At 42.7% G+C, this 20,706-nt stretch overlaps 1 protein-coding gene across 1 annotated transcript in view; it reads left to right on the top strand.

Annotated features, from left to right (window-relative positions):
- The first annotated feature begins 325 nt into the window (after positions 1–325).
- The window catches only part of ADGRA3 (adhesion G protein-coupled receptor A3), a 108,255-nt gene continuing 87,874 nt past the window's right edge, over positions 326–20,706 (top strand). The window contains exon 1 of the mRNA XM_036921012.2: positions 326–845. Within this exon, the coding sequence (XP_036776907.2) occupies positions 604–845 (242 nt within the window). The 5' untranslated portion in view covers positions 326–603. The remainder of the gene's footprint in view (positions 846–20,706) is intronic.

The following is a 20,706-nucleotide window of genomic DNA, read 5'->3' as shown; positions in this document are numbered from 1 at the left end:
GAACGGGCGGCCCTCGGGGCGTGCAGAGCGGCTTTGTCGGGAGGGCAGCGGGGCGGCGGAGGGAGGCGAGAGGGTGGCCACCGTGGCCGGAGTTTGGACTAGAACTTTCTCCCGCCCTTTCCCCGAGGCACCGTAAGCCCTTGGGGTCCGCACGCCTCCCGCCCGGAGGTCGGGCGGCGCAGATCCGGGGCGCGCTCCCCTTTCCCGGAGCCGCGGGCGGCGGGCGGCGCGGGAAGAGGCGGCGGCGGCGGCGAGGAGGGGAGGGGCGGGGGCGGCCGGCGGCGGCCGCGGGCGGGGAGGAGCCGCCGCGGGCAGTGGCCGGGGGAGGCGGTGGCGGCGGCGGCAGCGGGGGAGGAGGCGGTGCTCCAGCCCGGCCGTAGAGCGGCGCTGGGACCTGCGCGGCCGTGACCCTGCGGCTCTCCGGACGCCGCGCGCGGCCGCCGCGGACAAAGGAGCATGCTGGCGCCGAGGGGGGCCCGTCCTCCGGCCGTCGTGAGGGCCCGGGCGCCGCCGGGCCCGTGCCGCGCCCCCGCCCGACCTGCCGCCGGCCCGGCCCGCTAGGCCAGCGCGCCGCCGCTCGGCCCGGAGGCCCCGGCCCGCAGCATGGAGCCGCCCGGGCGAAGGCGGGCCCGCGCGCCGCCGCCTCTGTGCCTGCCGCTCGCGCTGCTCGCGCTGCTGGGAGGCGGCTGCGGCACCGCGGCGCTGCCCCCGGGCTGCAAGCACGACGGGCGGGCCCGAGCGGCCGGCAGGGCGGCGGGTGCCGCCGAGAGCAAGGTGGTGTGCAGCAACCTGGAGCTCGCGCAGGTCCTGCCCCCGGACTCGCTGCCCAACCGCACGGTCACCCTGTGAGTAGCCCTGCCTCCCGGCTTCTCCCCGGGCTCTCCGGCGGCGCCGCTGCCGCCCGCCGCTTTGGAGAGGGCCCCTGCCGGCACCCACGCGCCTTTGTGTGAATGGACGCAGGTAGCGGTGGTGCTGGGGTGCTTGGCCTGGCCTGGGCACATTTCGGGGGAAGGCCGGCGAATCTGCCTCGGAGCTGCCTTCCAGCTCCGCTAGTTTGCAAAGTAAAAGTTTTCGGGTTGTCCCCGCGCCCCGCTGGTGTCGCTGCGCGGTGCCGCGGGAGGATGCGAGTAAATACGCTGGCGGCAGAGTTAACGCTCATTCATGTGTGATCGCGCTTCCAGAAGCACCGTCCTGTTAGAAGCGCCAGCCCTACAGCTTCTGTGCACTTTGAGTTACACTTAGATGCCAGTTGGCGGAATTCCAAAACAACACTGGGACGCTGCACGGCCCTGGCCTCGTGTGTGATCCCCGTACCCCCGACGATTTCCTTGCCTTTTGCTATCGTAGTTTTTTATTAATTACAGAGCACCTTTAAAGTGGAGTTATTAAGGGCTAGAAACGTTTTTGAGAGTGCACTTTTCAGCCCGGTTTTCACGTTTGTGAGCGCTCCTATTTAAATAAATGCTCAGAACTTCGGAGTTGAAAACTGGGTTTGCTGAGACTTCCAATTCGAGGGACTTGATTTTCGGACTGAGTTACCACCTGTAAGGAAAGTTTTTGGTCTTGTAATTGAGTTTGTGCTAAGATTCATGGTCCTGTTTTGCAAGCGTGGTTCTGCCAATTACAGCTGAGTTGTTCGCAGTGACTCTTGATTTTATTTTCTGAACGATGAATCGGTTTGGAAAAAAGTTTAAGTGTTCCCAGTGGATGTTTTGTCGAACTGAAATACGAGTCCCTCGGCTCCCTGTTCCTCTATGTTGTTTTGCTTGGTTTCCTAAAAAAGAATCAAGGCTGCCACTGTAAAAACGAAGGCAAGGGAAGCACCGTGACTTATAAAAAAAAATGTGGTATTTAATTTAATCCAAATTAAGCAGGACATAGGGTAAGAGAACTATAAATCTCATTACGAACATCTTTTTTCATTTCTATTGGTCGTAATTTGGAAAGGTTTAACACGGGAAATTGTGTGTGTGTGTCGATGGAAGCACGAAAGTGTGTAAAATCGTCTTTGTTTTGTTTGACTCCTTTACCAGCACTTGGCCATTTGGTACTGGCAGCAGCTGTATTTATTTCTTAGCCAGATTCTTTGAAGTGGAAATTTCAGGTATGGGACCTTAACTACAGTCTTGAGTCAAGTGGAGAAAACTGTTGGAGATTACCCTGGTTACTGAGCAGAAACTAGTCATCGTATGTTTGGATTCGGATAAGTGGCGCTTAAGCTAATTCAAGTTTTAAGTCGAGTTTTTCTGAAATGTCAACAGTTTTAGCTGCATTAAATCAACTATTTGTAAATGTTTTGCTTTGCAGAGAAAAAATAGGTGACATAGAAAATCACTTTTTGGCGTATCAGTTAAATATTTCACTGAATTTTTCATGAGCTAATGAAAATGTAAAGTGCCTTTGAAATGTCATTTTAATCGTTTTTTTCTTGTTTGCATCTGAAAGCTCTGTACATGAAAAAGTTAATAAAATTTAGGGAATGGAAAGAAAATATAATTGAAGGATCAAATGAAGCTGATGTTCTGTATGAAGTTGGTTCAAGTTCAAGGCGTACTGGATCTCTCGTAGAGGGTCATCTGGGCCAGTTCCCTCACTTTATTGTGAGGACATCAGAGGGTCACTATGAATAAGTGACTTGCCCAAGTTCCCATAGTGAATGAGTGGTAGGTGTCCAGATGCTTCCTCATCTTTTCCTTTCCCTTCGTCTTTCTTAGTTCAGTACAGTTTTTGTTGAGTGATTTCTAGGTCGTCAGTAGCATGATGAGGCTTGGATTAGGTGTTAGTGTCCTAGGTCTGCAGCAAATTATCACAATTTGGTGGCTTAAACAACAAATTTCTTCTCTTACAGTTCTGGAGGCCAGAAGTCTGAGATCCAGGGGTCAGCAGGGCCATGCCCCCTCCAAAGGCTCTGAGGGAGGCTGCTTGCTTCTTTCCGCTTCTGACATTCCTTTGGTTGTGGCAGCTCATCTCCAGGCTCGGCCTGTCTCCACATGGCTTTCTTCCCCATGTCCCTGTGTCTCAGATACTCTCCTTCATCTTTTAAGAACACCAGTCACTGAAGTTAGGATTCACCCTAAGTTCAGGATGATCTCATCTAAAGATCTGTAACTTATATCTGCAAAGACCCCATTTCCAAGTAAGGTCACTTTCAGAGGTACCAGGGATTAGAACTTGGACATATCTTTTTGGGGAACACTAGTCAACACACAGAATTTAAATAAAACATGGTCTTTCTTCTCTAGGAACTTACAGATAACTGGGGAGAAAGATTCATGAATAGGTCTTAGATCAGTATGGTAAACGCTGTAATGCTGGTGTACGCTTGTAGCAAAAGGCTTCCCAAGGAGGGCAACCTGGGGGCATAGTCGGTGGTCTAGGATTGGAGGCTCCTAAGGCAATTTGAGAAGGATGAGAAAGATAATTGTGAAGGAAATTTCGTGGGGCTGAGGGAAGGAAATGAGGGGATGATTGGTGGAGACCCCAGTATGCCCAGCATGGGGCTTGCTGTGCTGTGTAGTTGGTGTTGCTGGAATGTCAAGGCCTAGAGTGGTCAGCGGGGACACTGTAGGGGCCAGATCAAGGACAGGCAGGCTCTTTGGTTTGAGGTTTTCAGCTGAGCTTGGTTGTAGCTGCCATATGGAAAATTGCTGAGGCTTGAGAGTTATGGCAAGGATAGGATGGAATTTTTTTTTCTTTTTTAAATAATGAAAAATAAGGCTATTTCCACTTAGTGGATGAACTGGACTTCAGCGTTACCTGAAGCTCAGACCCCTCAACTATGTTAACAAACTATGCTTATTTCTATAGCATATGTGTATGGAGAGATCTAGCAGAAACCATGGCTTGACCACACCTGTTCCCTGTATCCATGTAGCCTTTTGTATTAAAAGATTAAATTCCATTTATTATTTACACACACAAAAAATTTAACTGCATTTAATGTCTTTATTGGAAGTATAAATTATTTCCTGTATTCCTGTGTTTTATATGAATGCCCCTCAATATTTTAAATTTTAAAAATTTTGAAGACTTGAGTAATGGGAAGTTTTGCCAGTTTATCTCTGCTTTTCCAAATGTTCATGTTCACCTAATGCCACATGATGACTCTAGAAAAAAATTTTTTCAAGAAAAATTGATTTGTCAAGTAATTTAGGGACAAAGTCCAGATTTTTCTCAGAGTGTTTAACAAACTAATCTGTGAGTTGTGGCTTTTACTTTATAAAATGTTATGTTTGGTTGCTATCAAAGAACCAATAATTGGACATTATCCGTGTGCCCAACTAGGTGCCAGGCATACGAAAAGGAATATTTGCATTGTTTAGAAACTTAAGCCTGGGTGGACAGAAAGGATTTGCATAAAAGCAGCAGACATTTAGGGAACAATTACAGAATGTCTGTAATTAAGTAATAAATCATGACTGCTATCTTTTTTTTCTTTATTTAGGAAGCCTGAAAAAGGTGAGATCACTGGGGCTGTGGAGACCTTGCAAGATTTTTCATTTTCTTGGAGAAGTTGGGACTTGAGCATGGCCTGAGGGAAGGGAGAGATTGGATTGAGCGTGGGGAGAGGCATTCCGGAGTGAGGGTGAGGGGTGGTGACAGGCTGGCCCTACTGAAATAGAGAGGTTTTCGGGACCATTGGTCTGTATATGGTATTGCACATACCGTCAATGTGAGTTTGGTCAGGGCAGAGTGACAGGTGGAAGGGAGAGGTGGCCCCAGCAGAAGCACCCTGCAGGGTGGAGCCTGGGAAGGAGCAGCTTGTGAAGTCCAGAGAGCAGTCGTGGAGTATCTGGCCATAGAAGCCTCGGGAAGGTCAGTGTTGGAGGCAGGAATGGGTGCCCCAGTTGAGAGATGCTGAGAGACCCAGAACAGTAAGACCAAGGAGTTAGTACTGGGTTTGCAGCCCAGTGCTTGGTGCTTTCCAACACTGGAGGCCATGGAAAGCAGGTGGGTGGCTTGAAGGGGGAACCGGTGAGACCCAGATGCTAAAGAAGTTTGGACGAAGGCAGGTATCTTAGGAAGGAAAGATGTCAGAGCACATCTGCATAAAGTTTGGAAGAACTGGGGAGTGGGAGGAACTGATGATGAAAGGGGAATTGGGGTGGCTGCTCCATGCAGCCTCAGGGCAGCTTCATCTGCATTGGTGGTAGGGGAGGGCCGGGGCCTGCAAAGTCGGGAAGAGGGAGTTCGCCATTGCTTTTATTTTCTCACTCAGGCAGGCTGAGGGAGGAGGAGGTGAGGGGTGTGTGTGAAGAGGAGTCAAGAGGTTCTTTTTGCAAAGTGGGAAGGTGAGCACACCTGGGTTGCAGAAATGTCAACAGGGTGGAGTTGTGTTCCTTTTTTTGTTTAATGATCAAATTCAAAGGGAGATGGTCTGTACAGTTATGCTCCCCAGCTGCATTCAGCCTGGAGACGCAAGTAGTTGGGGTCAACCAGCTGCTGCTTGGCCAGGTGAGGGCCACAGAGGGAGAGGAGCAAGGTGCTTTTCACGACTACACCAGCCACTGCTGTGGCCTGAACTACGGGTCAAGGATATTGGTTTTATCTTTGAAGTCAAGGTCTCTTACATACCTTTTCAGCCTCATTTCCCTACACTCAGCACAAAATTATTTTTTTTTCCATACATATTGATCAGTTGAGGCCATGCTAATATTGTAGGCCCAGTGCTGAGTGCTAGGGGTTCAGGGATAAAAAATAAGATTGAGTCTCACTCAAGGATCTGTCTTATACACCAGTTCTGTGCTTAACCTCACTGTGCCTGTCATTGTCCCCTGAGCAGAGTATGTGCTTTGCTTCCTGTGTGCTTTGGCTTCAGTCTGCCTCTCTTGCCTGGAATTGCTACTCTGGTAATTTCTCCATCCTTCACAGTCCAGCTCAGCTATTGTGAACTAACACACTTTTTCTCAGTCCCTCTCCCCAAGCCTTTTGCTCCTTCCATTCTCTGAACTCAGGTAGTGCTTACTGTCTGTGGCCCTGTGTCACTTCACCTGGTACCTGATGTTACTGTCATAATGCACATTCCCTTGAAGGGAAGGCCTGTGCCACCTCTCTTGAGCACAGTGCCTGGAGTTTGGGTGGGGACATGTTCATTCTGACTGACTAGTGGGAGGTCAGAACAAGTTGGGGGGATGAAAGAGGAATGTGAATTCAAATTTTTACCTATTGCAAATGAGAACATTATTCAGTTTAGCATTTCATAGCTGTCGATCCCCAATTCAAGAACAGGTATATTAAATCTATTTGCAGTTAAATTTGACCTACGTGATCTTGTGTGTGCGGTGAGGAAACACATAAGACAATGTGTTGGCAAGATGCTCAGAAATACTGCAGAATTTTGGACTGACTTAGGAATTTAGTCCATGAACGAAGTCTTAAGAGTTTCCAGTGTGATGAGAAGGTTTTGCATGACCCAGGTTCTCTGAATCCTGTTGCTTCTTGCCTGCTTGGAGTCTTCCCGCATCAGGAATAGATGAGAGGAGTTGGTGGGTTTGGCAGTAAACCAGAAATCAGAATACCAGACACAAACACATGCAGGAAGTTTGGGGATCCTTGCCCCAATCCGGTGACAGCTTCTCTTCCCAGGAGCCTGTAAAGATGGTTAAAAAAAAATAAAACGCAGAAGTAAAAGCTCTTGGAAGTCAGAAAATGACATAGGGCAAAGTTTCTTCAGTGAGTATTCAACGACTTTTTTTTTTTTCATTTGGCGGCTTCTTTTAAAGCAGTTGTTTTCTGTCTGGACTATATTTCCATGGAGGAATCTTAAGTCTAGAGACCATAGCTAGTTTATTCTTATGTCAACATTTTTCTCATCAGCAGACAAAAATTAGGATACAGAATTCTTTCAAGTTTAGTAGCTTACATCAGTTTTTGCAAATATTAGGAGACTGTAGATGCACACTTGCTCAGTGAGCTTTTAATTGTTGCTTGACTAAATTTATTTTAAAAACTTAATGTATTTTTAATGCTTTATGTGTTTCAGCTTGCATTTATGTCCAGGTGCAGATAATTTTAGTCTGAAGAGGGAGTTTTATGGAAAGTAAGCAATATCTCACAACCTTGTTCTCCACCCCTTGCTGTCCCCCTTCATGACTAAACTTTGCAGAGATTTTTCACGTCCAGTAAGGGAATCTCCTGCATGTTGAATGGGGTGGACAGAGGTGTAGTAGGTCTTCCCTTCAAGGGAATGTGCATTATGACAGTAACATCAGGTGCCAGGTGAAGTGACACTTGGGCACAGACAGTAAGCACTACCCGAGTTCAGAGAATGGAAGAAGCAAAAGGCTTGGAAAGAGAGATTGGGAGAGTGTGTTAGTTCACAACACCTACTACACATCTGTCTTGGCCCCTTTTAGTACCATGATGATGTCATGTTTCAGACATTGGGCTTTTTCATCCTGGGCAGACTTTCTTGTCTCAGATCTCTCCTGTTCAGGGCCTGAAGGGAACAAATGGCGAGTTTAAGAGATTGGTTTAAGAATTAGCTAGAACTACAACTCCCCACCTCCTACCCCTGCAACACCATGCAAACCCCGATTAAATCTGCTTGCCCACATACAGCAGGGGCTGTCCAAAGATCGGAATTTACTTTTGACATTTACTGTTCTCTAGTGGCATTGTTGATAGTTGTATCTTAGTTTTTTAAACTGCTAGCTTTTGCATTCATTCAACAAATAGTATTCAGTCTACCTTGCTTGTTGCAGACTTAGGTGGGCTGATGTGACTTTTCCTCTCCGAGTGTGAAATTTTTTTTCCAGCCATTAGGCCAATTTTATCCCAGCCTTGTATGTTTGTAGCCCTTTCTGGTGCTGTGCCTCTTGTCTTCTGCCAGTACAGTATCTCATACTTCTCACTGGTTAGACGACTTGACCGTCTGGCTCTTTGATGTGATCCAGTGCGTATCTTCCTCCTTTGCTGCACTCTGCCAAGAGAGCTGGAGATGGCAGAGGGGTGACTGGTGGGTTTTTCGAAATTATTGTAGGCATTGGGATTTCTGTAGGGAAATTTGTGAGAGTGGTGTAGGAACAGCACTGCCAAAGGGGCTGATGGACTTTTTTGGTCAATGACCATCATTGTTTTCCCCACACCTCTGTCTGCCAGGCACACACCTTTCCCCCACCTAGGATGTCTGAGATCTCCTGTAGCACATAGTCACGTCTGTTATTTGGAGCAGCTCTTACCAAGAGTTTTCATGTCATGACGTACATAGATGTCATGAACATGATGTACATAGTGATGATGTTTGTGTGAAGGATACTCCAGGCCAGATTCCTCTGCCCCAGGCCCTGAGTCCCAGCCCCAGCGGTCGATGGGGAACAGTTATCTGCACCTTCCTGGAACCTGCTTGCTGAATTTGCTGTTGAGGTTTTCAGCCTTGCATTGGATCACCTGGGAGCATTAGAAGTTCACCTCAACAGGCCACAGACCTCACGCTCTGATTTCATTGCTCCAGGATGGGGCCCAGATGTTGGCATTTGTCAGAGGTCTGTTGTGATTCTGGTGGCACCTGGGCTTGAGAACCTCTTGTCTTGTAGTCCAGCCACCTGAAGGGTTAACCATCTGCCACAACAAAAGGCAGAAGAAAGAGCAGAGGAGCAAATTGAAGGCAACTGGTAGGAAGGGAGGAGGGAGGGACTGTTCCAAGTAGAGCCAAGGCCTGATGACAATCAAGAGACATTTTTTGGACAGGCTGAGAGCTTTAGGGAGGGGCCTATTTATCAAAGATGAGAAAAAAATGACTGTAAAATGGGCTCTTGGTGCTGTTAGGTGGCTGTCATGTGTTGAAGTTGGATTTATATCAAGCCAGGGGTTAAGGATAACAAGGTTTTACAGAGTTGTTACAGCTCTGCGTGAGTGAGCGAACTGGAAGGGTTTAACAGCAGCATGCATTCGTCCAAACCAATTTGAGGTCCTAGTGCTTGTGAAGAGTAGGAAACAAAATGCTACAGCTCCTGTCTTAGCGTATCTTAAATTCTTTGAGATTTAAAATAAGAGATTTATTTCCTGGTAATAATGCATTATTAATATAAAATAATAAAATAGGGCAGCCAAGAGGCCCAATTTCCCAAGTATGTATTGCTCTGTGAATTTTACTTTTTTAGTCTTTACTAAGTCTGATAAGTAAAAAAAAGTAAAAGCTTGATTTGCTATGTGATTTTAAGTGAAGTTTAATGTATTTTGACCTATCTACAAAAAGGTTATTTGTATTTGATTTCTCTTTCAGTTTCTACTTTTTTTTTTCCAGTTGATATTCTTGAGATTTTTAGTGACAACTCATCTGATAATTTACTTCTTTCGTTATTTTCTTGATGCTTTGGCTGGGACTAAGCAGGCAGGGCTGCAGGCATCCTTACAATATTCTTGAGTTTATAATTGACAGGCATGTCTGGCAGACCATAACAGATTTCCTCGCTCAGGGCTTACAACTTTGTTGCTAGGCTCTGACCCTGGATCAACTCCTACAGTAACTGGCATAGCTTTTATTTTAGCTCTGTCAATTCAGATGACTAAAAATCTTGGGTCTTAGTTTAAATAAAATAAAAACATCCTTTTTTTGCCCTCTCCCCTGTTTTTACTTCCTGTAATTTGCCCTATATTTGAAATCTTCTTCCTGAGTAATCCCCATGGGGAAGAGGGGCCAGATCTGTAGAATTACATATTCTATATAGAGAAGGCCAAATTGTCCATCACCCTCACAGTCGATATTTCGTAAAATTTTTAGTTAACTCTTAGATGACAGTGCCATGAGGATGAAGAAAATCTTTTGGCAGGGTTGTTAGCTCTACATGTAAAAGCCCTGCTTCTGCCCATTCAGGAATTGTACTTGCAGGCCAACTGTCTCCCGAGAAGAGGGGTGAGCATACCCCCTACTGAGGCTGGGGAGAATTAGAGGATGCCTGGGGTAGGTAATCTGAGCTCCCCAAACCAGCTTCCAGCCATTCCCTCCCTCACATCCCCCAGCACAAGGCATAATGCATAGTGTATGATTGTGAATTAAATGCACTTCCTGTTTGAAGACATTTCTGAATTAGAATGTATAGTTCAAATACATGACCTTGCCTCATCTAGAATGTCAGTTCCATTGATAACAGACTGTTTTGCTCTCTCCTGCAGCTGTTGGGCTAGAATAGTGATAGGCATTTAACAGGCATCTCTGTAATGGCCTCACATGCTAGGCAGATAGAAAGCTTGTAAATTGTGTTGGGGATATCACAGTCAGTCTAACCTTCTTAGATTTAATTAAAGGAAACTTACAGCAGCCTTAGAGGTGTAACTAATGCACATTCTTTAATGCAATTGTTAATTTTTCTTTTCTTCAAGCCTGTTTGAATCTAAGTCTAATTAAATCGATTCATTTCCCATCAAGATAAGGCTTAAAAGCATCCTTTGTTTTATTGTGCAGTTCTTCCCAGCTCTTTTCTCATGAAAAGGCAAAGAGAAATTTAGTAGTGGTGTGTTCATCTCCAGGACCCAGTTCAAGACAGATGTGATTTCTATTAATCTTTTTTTTAACCTGCCTTTTATTTGTTTTTGTTTTTAAACAAGACCAAGGGTAAACTATACCTTTATGGCCAAGACTGGATTAGAAGTCTGAAGTCATTCCAGTACCACGGAACTTGTCAATGCTAGGTGGATTCTTTGCGTGACCAGGTCCTACCTCATGTTTGCTTGGGATACTACAGCTATCAAACCGCTTGGAATTAATGTATTTACAGTCCTGCCCTCTTACTAGGTTGTGAACACTTGATAGTGATATATATCTCTGTATCCTCGGTGTCTAGCACAGAAGTACTCAGTAAATCTTTATGTAAAGGAATCCCATTTTTTTCTCAAGAAGGACTCGAGGAAGAATCTTAGGTTATTCTTAATGAGGGATGAATCTGTTGTGGGTAAGCTTGAGAGTCTTCGAAACAATACCTGACATACAAGGGCAAGGCTTAAACTCCCACTCTTCTTTTGGTAATGAGAAGTGTCTCTCTTACTCAGATTAGTTCATTTTTCTCCCCTTTTCTTGATCCAATTCCTTCCTACCTCTTGAGAAACCATCACTGAATCTTTCCTATATTTCAAGTTTTCGCCCTACTTTTTGATGTGTCTCCTCAGCATATAGAGCCATGTCCTTTTTCCGTCTGTTTAAACTCCCCTCCCCACAATGCTCCCTTGTAGCACCCATCACTCTTCTTCCTTCACAATTATGCTTCTTGGAAAAGTAGCTTGAATTCATTGTCTTCACTTCCTTAGCTCTTGTTTCAGTTTCAGATCATTGATGGCAAGCTTCTGTGCTGTGCTCTGCTTGAAATCTGCCTTGATTCAATCATGTTTCATTCACAACCATGTCATTTTCTGGCCCTTTAGCTTGATGGTCACCACAGCTATTAATTATGCTCACTTAATTATTGAATTTTGGCAATTCCATGTGGTTTGGGCCGGAAAGCTTTAAGGAGGAAATAGCTGGCGTGGCTGCATAGTTTCCCTGCCAGGATAGACCTGAGCAGTGCCTCTGAATACTTTTTGGGGTAAGGCTCCTGGGAGCATATGACTTCACAGGCATTAAAACAACATCCTGAAGTTGGTAGTGGTTCCATCTTGGAGGTGTGCCAACTGAAGTATGCAGGTAAATTGATCCTCTGAAGTTACACGTTTTCTAGGCTTCTGACCCAGGATTTCTGAGCTCTAGGCTTATAGTTCCCAGTATTGTTATGTCCATGAAAGTCACAGACACCTTAAATGCTCACTTTGGCTGTAGGGTTGGGGATGAATAAATCTTTGTAGAACTGAAAAAATGAGGGATTTGTTTACTTTGAACCATTTCTTTAGAGGTGGTTCACTGATGGGAAAACAGAGTAACAGAATTCTCATCTGGTTCAAGTAGTTAACCGTTGAAAGAGAGAGTTTTAACATCCCATTTTACTATTATCAAGTGGTTTAGGAATGACCAGAGGCGGTCGTATTTAAGACTGCAGTGCAGTAGTATTGATTATGCAGTTATCAGTCCTTTTCTTATTTGCATCCTTGAGATTGAAAATTTCATCCTGGAGTAATAATTAACCCAGTCTCTGACTTAGCTGCCGTGTTAGGATGAAAGGAATAACAACATTTCAGGGAGAGTGTGGTTGCATTTTTGGTAGGTCTCCATCTGAAGGGAAAATAATTCATAACATGTAGAGGGTTCACATCCACATGAAAAAATTGTTGTGGGTAAGCAGGAAAGTGGCATTCCTACTCCTTACTTGAAAAAGAAGACTAGAAAGGAGGAACCAAAGACACAGCAATGAGACTGACTTGGATATGAGGGCCTCAAGCTGGCTTTTCTCCCAAGTAGAATTAGCAAATCATACTTTTCTGGCCCGCACTTTTCTTAATAGTAAATATAAGGTGTAGATGATTTTAAGGGCTTTTTAACTGCCAGCGTTCTATGATTTTTCTATAACCTACCAAACCAAATCTGATAAGAGTACTGAGGTATTTTTAAAAATCCACAAACTTCACATGTACATTTAATGAGGCTCAATAGTTTTATTAGAACTAATTCATTGCATTATAACAATAAGTGCAGGGCCTGGTTTCTTGGGTAGCAGGGGGGGTTCTGTTCAGTCCTTGGCTCTGGTCTGCGGTTTCTGAGCTCAGGGGACTTTTCTCACCACTCAGCACTAATTGCCCCCCCTCGCTTCCTGGCTGAGACCTGCCTTCATCCCCTCAGGCTAGTCCCAGCATTGGGACCCTGTGCTCTCTTTCTGTTAGTTGCTTTTGTCTCTGAGTTCTTGTCTTTAAGGTCTGAACACTTGAGGAGCTCTTTGGGCATCTGAATTTAGCTAATGTCTTTGTGAAACTCTATTCATAAAGATTTTTACGGGCCAACTCACTGAGCCCACTAGCCTGCTCCTCTGAATTGCTGACTACCAAAGGAATTTGCAGGGTGTTTATACCATTCAGAAACAGGGACCCTTTTTTTTTAGTGCAGTGAAGGTACCTTTCATGACTTCATACACAGAGACAGAGACACATGTATTTCTTCCTTTTGTTTCCAGACTTTATGGACATCCTGCAGATTCTATATCATGATTATTTCTCTTGCCTGCATGCTCTCCCATCCTTTACTGCTTTTGCCTATATTACCACATTATTTATTATGCTTGCTCTGATACCAGTGTTTTGACTGATTCGATTTAACAGAACCTCTAAACCTAACTCACAGTAAATGGGCAGGCCAGTGCCTGGTCATGATTCCTCCACCAGTTACAAAGGTATTGGGGTCATAGTTGCTGATGATCTAGCTTTTGCAATAGAACTAGAATGGCACAGAGATTTCCTGAATGTCTGCACTGGTGAATTGGGAGTAGCCATCAGGAATGTTGCGTGAGCTTATCAGGAAAGTGCTAGGACTGACCAATCCACTGTCATGGGACAGGGAGGTGGTGGCACACTGCTGTTGTTTGCCAATGGCCTAGACACCCGACCCTCTGTTAATGACTAGATTGTTTCTTTGATTTTATAATCTTGGGGTCATATGGCTTTTTCTACATACCAGGGCTTTTCACTGTTTGAGAGTTTGAGCAGCTACTTGGAGTGACTCAGCCACCTAAATTTACAAAAGGTCTCGAGTTTTCTTCCCAGTATAATTATTATTTTTTATTTTTTTTAAATTGAGGTATAAGTGATATACAATCTTATATTAGTTTCAAGTCATTGGTTCACCAGTTACCCTATTATTAAATCCTCACCCCCGCAAGTACAGCTACTATCTGTCAACATAAGAGGATGTTACAGAATCATTGGCTATATTCTTCATGCTGAACTACCATCCCTGTGACCAACCTATATTATGATTGAGAATTTTTGTGCCCCTTTATCTCTCTCAACTTCCTCACCCACCTGCCTCACCCCCTCCTCCATGGTAATAACCTCCAGTCGCTTCTCGATGTCTATGAGTCTACTACTATTTTGTTCCTTCTGTTTTGCTTTGTATTTATATTCCATAAATAAGTGAAATCATATGGTATTTGTCTTTCCCCATCTGACTTATTTCACTGAGCATACTATCTTCTGGATCATCCCTGTTGTTGCAAATGGCAAGACTTTTCTTATGGCTCAATAATAATTCCACTGTGTTTATGTACCACATCTTTATCCATTCATCTACTGATGAACACTTAGGTTACTTCTATATCTTGGCTACTGTGAATAATGCAGCAATAAGCAGTGGTGCATATATCTTTTTGAATCAGTGATTTGTTTTCTTTGGGTGAATCCCTAAAGTGGAATTATTGGGTTGAATGATACTTATATTTTTAGTTTTTTGAGGAACCTCCATACTGCTTTCCACACAGCTGTACCAATTAACATGGACAGTGACTGTTCTTACTGGGCTTGAGGTGATAGCTCTTTGTAGTTTTGATTTGCAGTTTCCCTGATTAGTGATGTAGAGCATCTTTTCATATTCCTGTTGGATATTGGATATCTGTATTTCTTTGGAGAAATGTGTGTTCAGGCCCTCCACCCATTTTTAATCAGGTTATTTGTTTTTTGTTGGTGTTGAGGCATATGAGCTCCTTATATATTTTAGATGTTAACCCCTTTACCAGTGGAATTATTTAGATTCTGTACTTAGTGTAAGCTCTGTCCTTATCAAAAATAAGGGTTTCACTCCTCAGTGATAGTTTCCAAAATGTGCTCTTCAAGTATCTTCTAATGGAGAGTGGCTCCCAGCATTTGGACCAGCGACCTAAGCACTTTGAGAAATTGTATTGGGGAAAAATGTTGGCTCTCATATATTAAATTAGTAAAAAAAAGACACAATCCATAAGAAATATGTGCCGAGAATAACCAGTAATGTTTGCTGACTGTGCCTAATCCTGTCCTCAGAGTTTTAAGTGTTGTATTAGTTAATTCTCCTAGTTCCCTAATGAGGTCGATACTATTATGATCCATCTTTTGTCTGAGGAGGTGGGGTACAGGAGCTTATTCATTTCCCTCAGGTCACTCAGGCAGTAAGTGATGGAAGCAGGCATTGAGCCCAGGTAGTCTGACTCCAGAGCCTTTACTTCTAACCAGTGTGTTGTAATAGTCAAGAGACATTACTAGACCTTCACAGGAAGGGAACACAAATACACAGTGGGCCATGCAAATTTAAATTATGACGTACCGCTTTTCACTACTCAGGTTCAAGTGTGACTCTGGCAAGAATACTTCGTAGGCAATGTGTTTTGTACATCCCTCCTTCCCTCTGTGCATCCATTAACCCAGGAGCATCCTGGCTGTGAGAGTCCAGCTTCTTTGCAGCCAGCCCCACCAGAGTGGGGGAGACCCACTCTGTGCCTGGACTTTTGACCTGGAGATCTGTGTGCCAATAAATATGTGCTGGTTTAAAGTGCTTGGTTTGTGGTACTTTTTTATGCGGCAATAGAAAATGAATACCAACCTTTGAGAGGTTATTTCTGTTCAAAAGGATTTTCCCCTTCCTGTCTGCTGGTTGAATTCCTATTCATTTTTTTAACAACAAAGTTCAGAAACTTTTACCCTAATCCTTTTACATTTCAGCAACATTTAAACTCTGTATTCTCTTTGGATCAGTCATCCTTTTTGTAGCACTTCACACTTAGATACATGTGCAACATGAGTCCTCGAGGTCTATTTTTGTATTTTTAGTGGCATTCCCAGCACACAGTAGGTACTCAAATGTATTTTTATTAATGAATAATAGTTCCATTATGAATTTCAGCTTAAAAATCAAAGACTTAGAATTCTAGAAGAACATTGTATGGTTCCACTGGAAAGCTATTTGATTAAAATGCCAAATAAACTTGCTTATATTGTGTTCATAAATATTAAATGTCCAGTGTTCTTTATGATGTACAGACACCTTGAAAAATGGGCTCCCTTTTCTCATGGAACTGATGTGTTCAAAAGGTAAGATGAAGTGTTATTTTAACAACTTTTCCTTTTTAGGCATTTTTGGAAGATAACTGGTATGGCATAAAAAATTCTTTAGTTTTGTCAATCAACCAAGTGCTATTTAATTACATGTAAACTTACTGTTTAATGCTAAGGCAGAAAAGTCGATTATTTCATTTTGATTTATGAGACTGCTGAATAAAGAATCTGAAATAATTATGAGAAAACACAGGCTTTAAAAAAAAGGTCAGGTTTTTGATAAGTATGCCCAGAAACTTGAAAGGTATTTAATGGACTGCTTGAGTAGTTAAGGGTGACCATATGCCCAGGTTGACACCTGTTCTGGTGTAATTATTAATGGTTCTCCTTTTATCTTCAAGCATCTATTTGATGGTAATTTATATTGTGATCCTGTAATATTATGTTAGCTGTTGGTATCTTTGACTTGCTTTCTCATTTTAAATAATTGTTCACCTTATGAAGATTGAAGTTGGAAGTATTAATTGCATACAACTGTAAGAAGGCAGACTAAGTACACTGAACACTCCCCTAATCCACCAAATCTATAAAAAAGATCCTAAAACCAAAAAACAAAACCCCCAAGTTTCATGTCTGTTTGGCAACTTAGAGAATCTTTTCCTTTATCATGGAATTCAGAAATTTTACTAGAATGTGCTGGATGTACATCTTTTTATAAATGTTTGCCTTGAACATGGTTAGTCTTTACAAATCTTTCCAACTGGAGACATTCCTTTCCTTTTTTTGGTTTATGTTCATACCTTTATTAGACACTACTTTTTTATTGTGGTAGAATATATATAACAGTTATCATTTTTAATCATTTGTTAAGTGTACAATTCAGTGGCATTAATTATATTCACAGTGTTGTGTAACCATCATCACTATCAATACCCAGAACCAAACCCATTAAATAACATTAAATAATAACCCAGTTCCCTCTTCCCTGCCCCCCATGCCCTGGTGACATCTACTTTCTGTGGAGACATTTCCTTGTATGTCCTTATAGCCGTTTTCCTGCCTGTCCTTTTTTATCTCCTAGGACTCATTATTTGCATATATTCCAGGTTTAATGATTTGCATCTCAGTAGCGACTGTCTTTGACTTTTGAAGTTAAGCTGATAAAAGAAGGAAATGTTCTTCCAAAAAAGTTTTTATTTTTTATGCTCTTATTGAATCTCCTTAGGTTGTCTTAACTTCTGCCTCCTTACCATCCTTCTCTCTCTCTGGCTCTTTATTTTTCTTTAGTATTACTTTAGGTCCCATTGGATAGTTCCATGTGTTAAAATCAAACACAAATGGAGACTGGAAAATTCAAGCAAAGTTTAGCTGAAATTATTTTTCAAGACAAGTGAGGTTTACTTAACCTGGATCACTTCTTGCTTATGTCTCTGAAAATCAGTAAGTCAATCTTAAATAGTTCTCCCAAACCCTTTTGAGGTAAGCACTAACCAATTCCTTTTCATTTAAGAATATTCTAATATTGTAACCAATCACTGTAAAGAATAAATACTCACTGTCTTCATTCTATATAAGCTGCTTTATAGCAGTATACCACGGAGTCTCATTCTATGTTTTGGTTTGAGTGTTCCTGGTTTGCAAACTGTCTTTTGGTGTGTGCACAGTAAAGTTTTACTAGTTACTGTTTCAGTGGTTCTTTAATTTTACTTTTGTTTTTCTGTGAACTTTTGACAGTTAATGGTGTCAGAAGTGGGAGTCTTAGCAGATGACCCCTTCCAACACTGAGGCTGCTGAGCAAAACAGGTGCCTGTACCCACAGAGCTGTTTGCAGTCACTGCTTTCTCACCCACTGCAGAGAGTCTCTCTTGGATCTGAGTTCTCCAGCTTTACTGTGCACACTTGCTTTCTGTTTCAGTTTGTTGAAGCTTCTTGGTAAATCACCCTCCTGTCTGTAAAGGGAGAAATCTGTGATTCCTGGGTGTTAGGTAGTAGTAGGATTACTGGGCTTCCATGCATTGTTTATTTAAGGGAATTTAAAGGCAAAGATGGTTTTCACCTGGTACAAATCTCCTCCTTTTCCCTTATAGACTCCTGCCTCTTATTTATACCTACAATGGACCAGGATCTTATATCTTTCTGGAAAAGATATAAAAGTGGACTTTACAAAGAATAATTTGGAATTACAGTGGCCACTTTGGGGAACCTATATACTAAGAAAAGATTAATCTTAGGGGTGTCCCCTTGAAAAGAGAGAATCCCGAATCTCTCAAAAAAAATGGAATACATTCTTTGGTTTGTAGAGACTTTCCAAAGACAGAATGACTCTCAAATAGCTTCTTTAAAGGATTCTTCATGAGCCAAATGCAAAACTTAAGATGAAAGCCCCAACTGAGAGTAAACACTTGACCGACCCTCCAGCTAATTCCTTTGTGCCTGACTCTCCTGATTTTAACAGTCCATTTGATCATTTACCCTTTCCCCCTAACGTCCTCAGCTCCTGATGAGTAAGATCTTCCCATGAGCCAGGGGTCCCACCTATAGCAGAATTTAAATACTTGTCTTGAGCTAAGTTTTGACCCATTATAAAGGATTTTCCCAAGGAAGGATCAAAGTAAATTTATAGAAGAATTTAAGATTCTTCTCAGAGCTTTTAACCTTGGGGCTCCCTGATTTGTACTGGTTCATTCACATGGTAGTAAGTCCAGAAGACAAAGGTGAAGCAGATTGAAAAGGGCTTTCCAGAGACTTTGAGGACTCCACCAAGCATGCCTTAAAAGATGGAGTAAAAAGAGTGAAAAAAGTAGATCATCACATTTTGAAGCTATATCCAGAATTGTTTTTGTGAGACTTGATTGTGCCATAATTCAATCTTGTAAATGAAAAAGGGATGAATCAGTTGAAGACTTCTGAATTCACTTAAAAGAAATATTTAGACAGCATTCTTGACTCAGATATTGTGAAGCTAATATTGTCTTGCCTGTTCATTTTATTAATGCGTTTTGCCCTAAGCTTAATGATTTATTAAAGAAATATAAATTAGAATGGGAGATCACTCTCCTTTATGAGCTCCCAACATCTTGCTGAGCATTTTGAAAGATTTTTAGAACAAAAAATGGGTTACCAAACTCATGGCCCTACAGTTAGAGAAACTACAGGTGCCTCAACCTAACTTTGCCCATGTTGGTAAGGATGCCTGTTGATACTGTAAACAGAAGGGACATTGGACAAAATAGTCCCCTCAAACAACCAAATTATTCTAAAAGAGGGAACCCTTACACTTCAAATCCCCAAGGTGATAATCAACACTAATGGGGATCTGAGGAGCTGCCTGGTAAGCCGTTCCCAGGAATTCCTGTAAATCATCTGGTGAAATGAAAGTTGAAATGAAAAATCTGTAATCGACTAGTAGATTGTTTCTACTTTAAACCCCACCATGGTGCATCTGGAACTTGCTTGGAGTAATAAAAATGTGTTGGTGATGGGAGTGTCCAGTCACGTTCAGAGCCCACGACTGTTACTTTTGGTCCTTCTCTGACAAAACCATCCCTTTTTCTTATGTGACACTGCTCCTGTAAATCTCCTGGGAAGGATCTCCTCTCTCAATTAGGAGGCCAAATATGTTTGCTTCAGGAGAAATGACCTTGGAATTCTCAGTCTCAGCAGACCCTGAAACATTATGTGTTGTACAATCCCAAACTGATTATCCAGAAGAGGCTAACAAATCCCATGATAATGTAAATATTGTAGACCTCCATTATCTGGGCCTGTTCTTCCACAGGAGTGGGAAAAATTAAAAGTGCTGAGCCTGTTAAAATTCAGATTGTTCCTTCTAAACCGTTTCCAAAATTGCCCCAATATCCCTTTAACCTGAAATCATACAAGGGCTCACCCCCCCATAATAGAAGATCTAATAAATCAAGGACTAATTATTCCCTGTACCGGTCCTTGAAGCAGTCCTCTCCTACCCATAAAAAAACCCCAATGGCTGAGGATAGACATTTATGTAAGATTTTAGGGCTATGAGTAAAATTGTTATTTTAATGTGTCCTGTAGTATTGTCAGACATCCCAACTGAATCTGAATGGTGTGCAGTTGTGGATCTATGTGCTGCCTTCTGTAGCATCCCAGCAGATAAAAGTCTTTGTTTGCTTTCACTTGGAGTAATTAATCAGCAATATACTCAGATGGTTATGCCTCAAGGATTCACTGACGCCCCTTCATATTTCTCACAAGTTCTACACAGGATTTAAGTAGACTACAATTTCCCAGAAATTCTACCCTGAGTCAATATGACTTTTATCCAGTGAGAACTCAGAAGTTGACTCAAGGTATCTTTTGCAACAGTAGGCCTCTGGAGATAAACTTTAGGTTTCACAAGAAAAACACATTACTTGGTCATGATTTATCAGCAAAAGGAATCTTTTGTTTCCAGAAAGAATAAGTACCATTGAGTAATTATCCCAGACCTATGAGTAAGAGAATTTAGAGGCTTCCTTGGACTAGTAGGATATTGCCAATCCTGGGTCCCCTTAATTTTTCCTTATTGGCCTCTTACTACTCCATGAACTGACTAAAAGCACCATTCAGGAACCTCTTCCTTGGGAAAAATATGAGGAGGGCTTTACTGAAATCAGATGAGCCTTAACAAAATCCTGCACTGTGGCTCCCTGCCTGTACCACACATTGTATGTTCATGGACGTAATATTCAGGCACTGGGAGTCCTTACACAAGAACATAAAGGAAAAGATAGGCCTGAAGCTTGTTACAGCTTACAATGGACCCTGGGCATATCCGAATTGTTAAAAGAAGTTGCCGCAGCCGCTAAAAGAATCCTC

Source organism: Manis pentadactyla, chromosome 5 (assembly GCF_030020395.1).
Source record: "Manis pentadactyla isolate mManPen7 chromosome 5, mManPen7.hap1, whole genome shotgun sequence".
Taxonomy (NCBI): Eukaryota; Metazoa; Chordata; class Mammalia; order Pholidota; family Manidae; genus Manis; species Manis pentadactyla.
The sequence above is the reverse complement of the archived record's forward strand: the minus strand, read 5'-3'. Positions and strand labels throughout refer to the sequence as shown.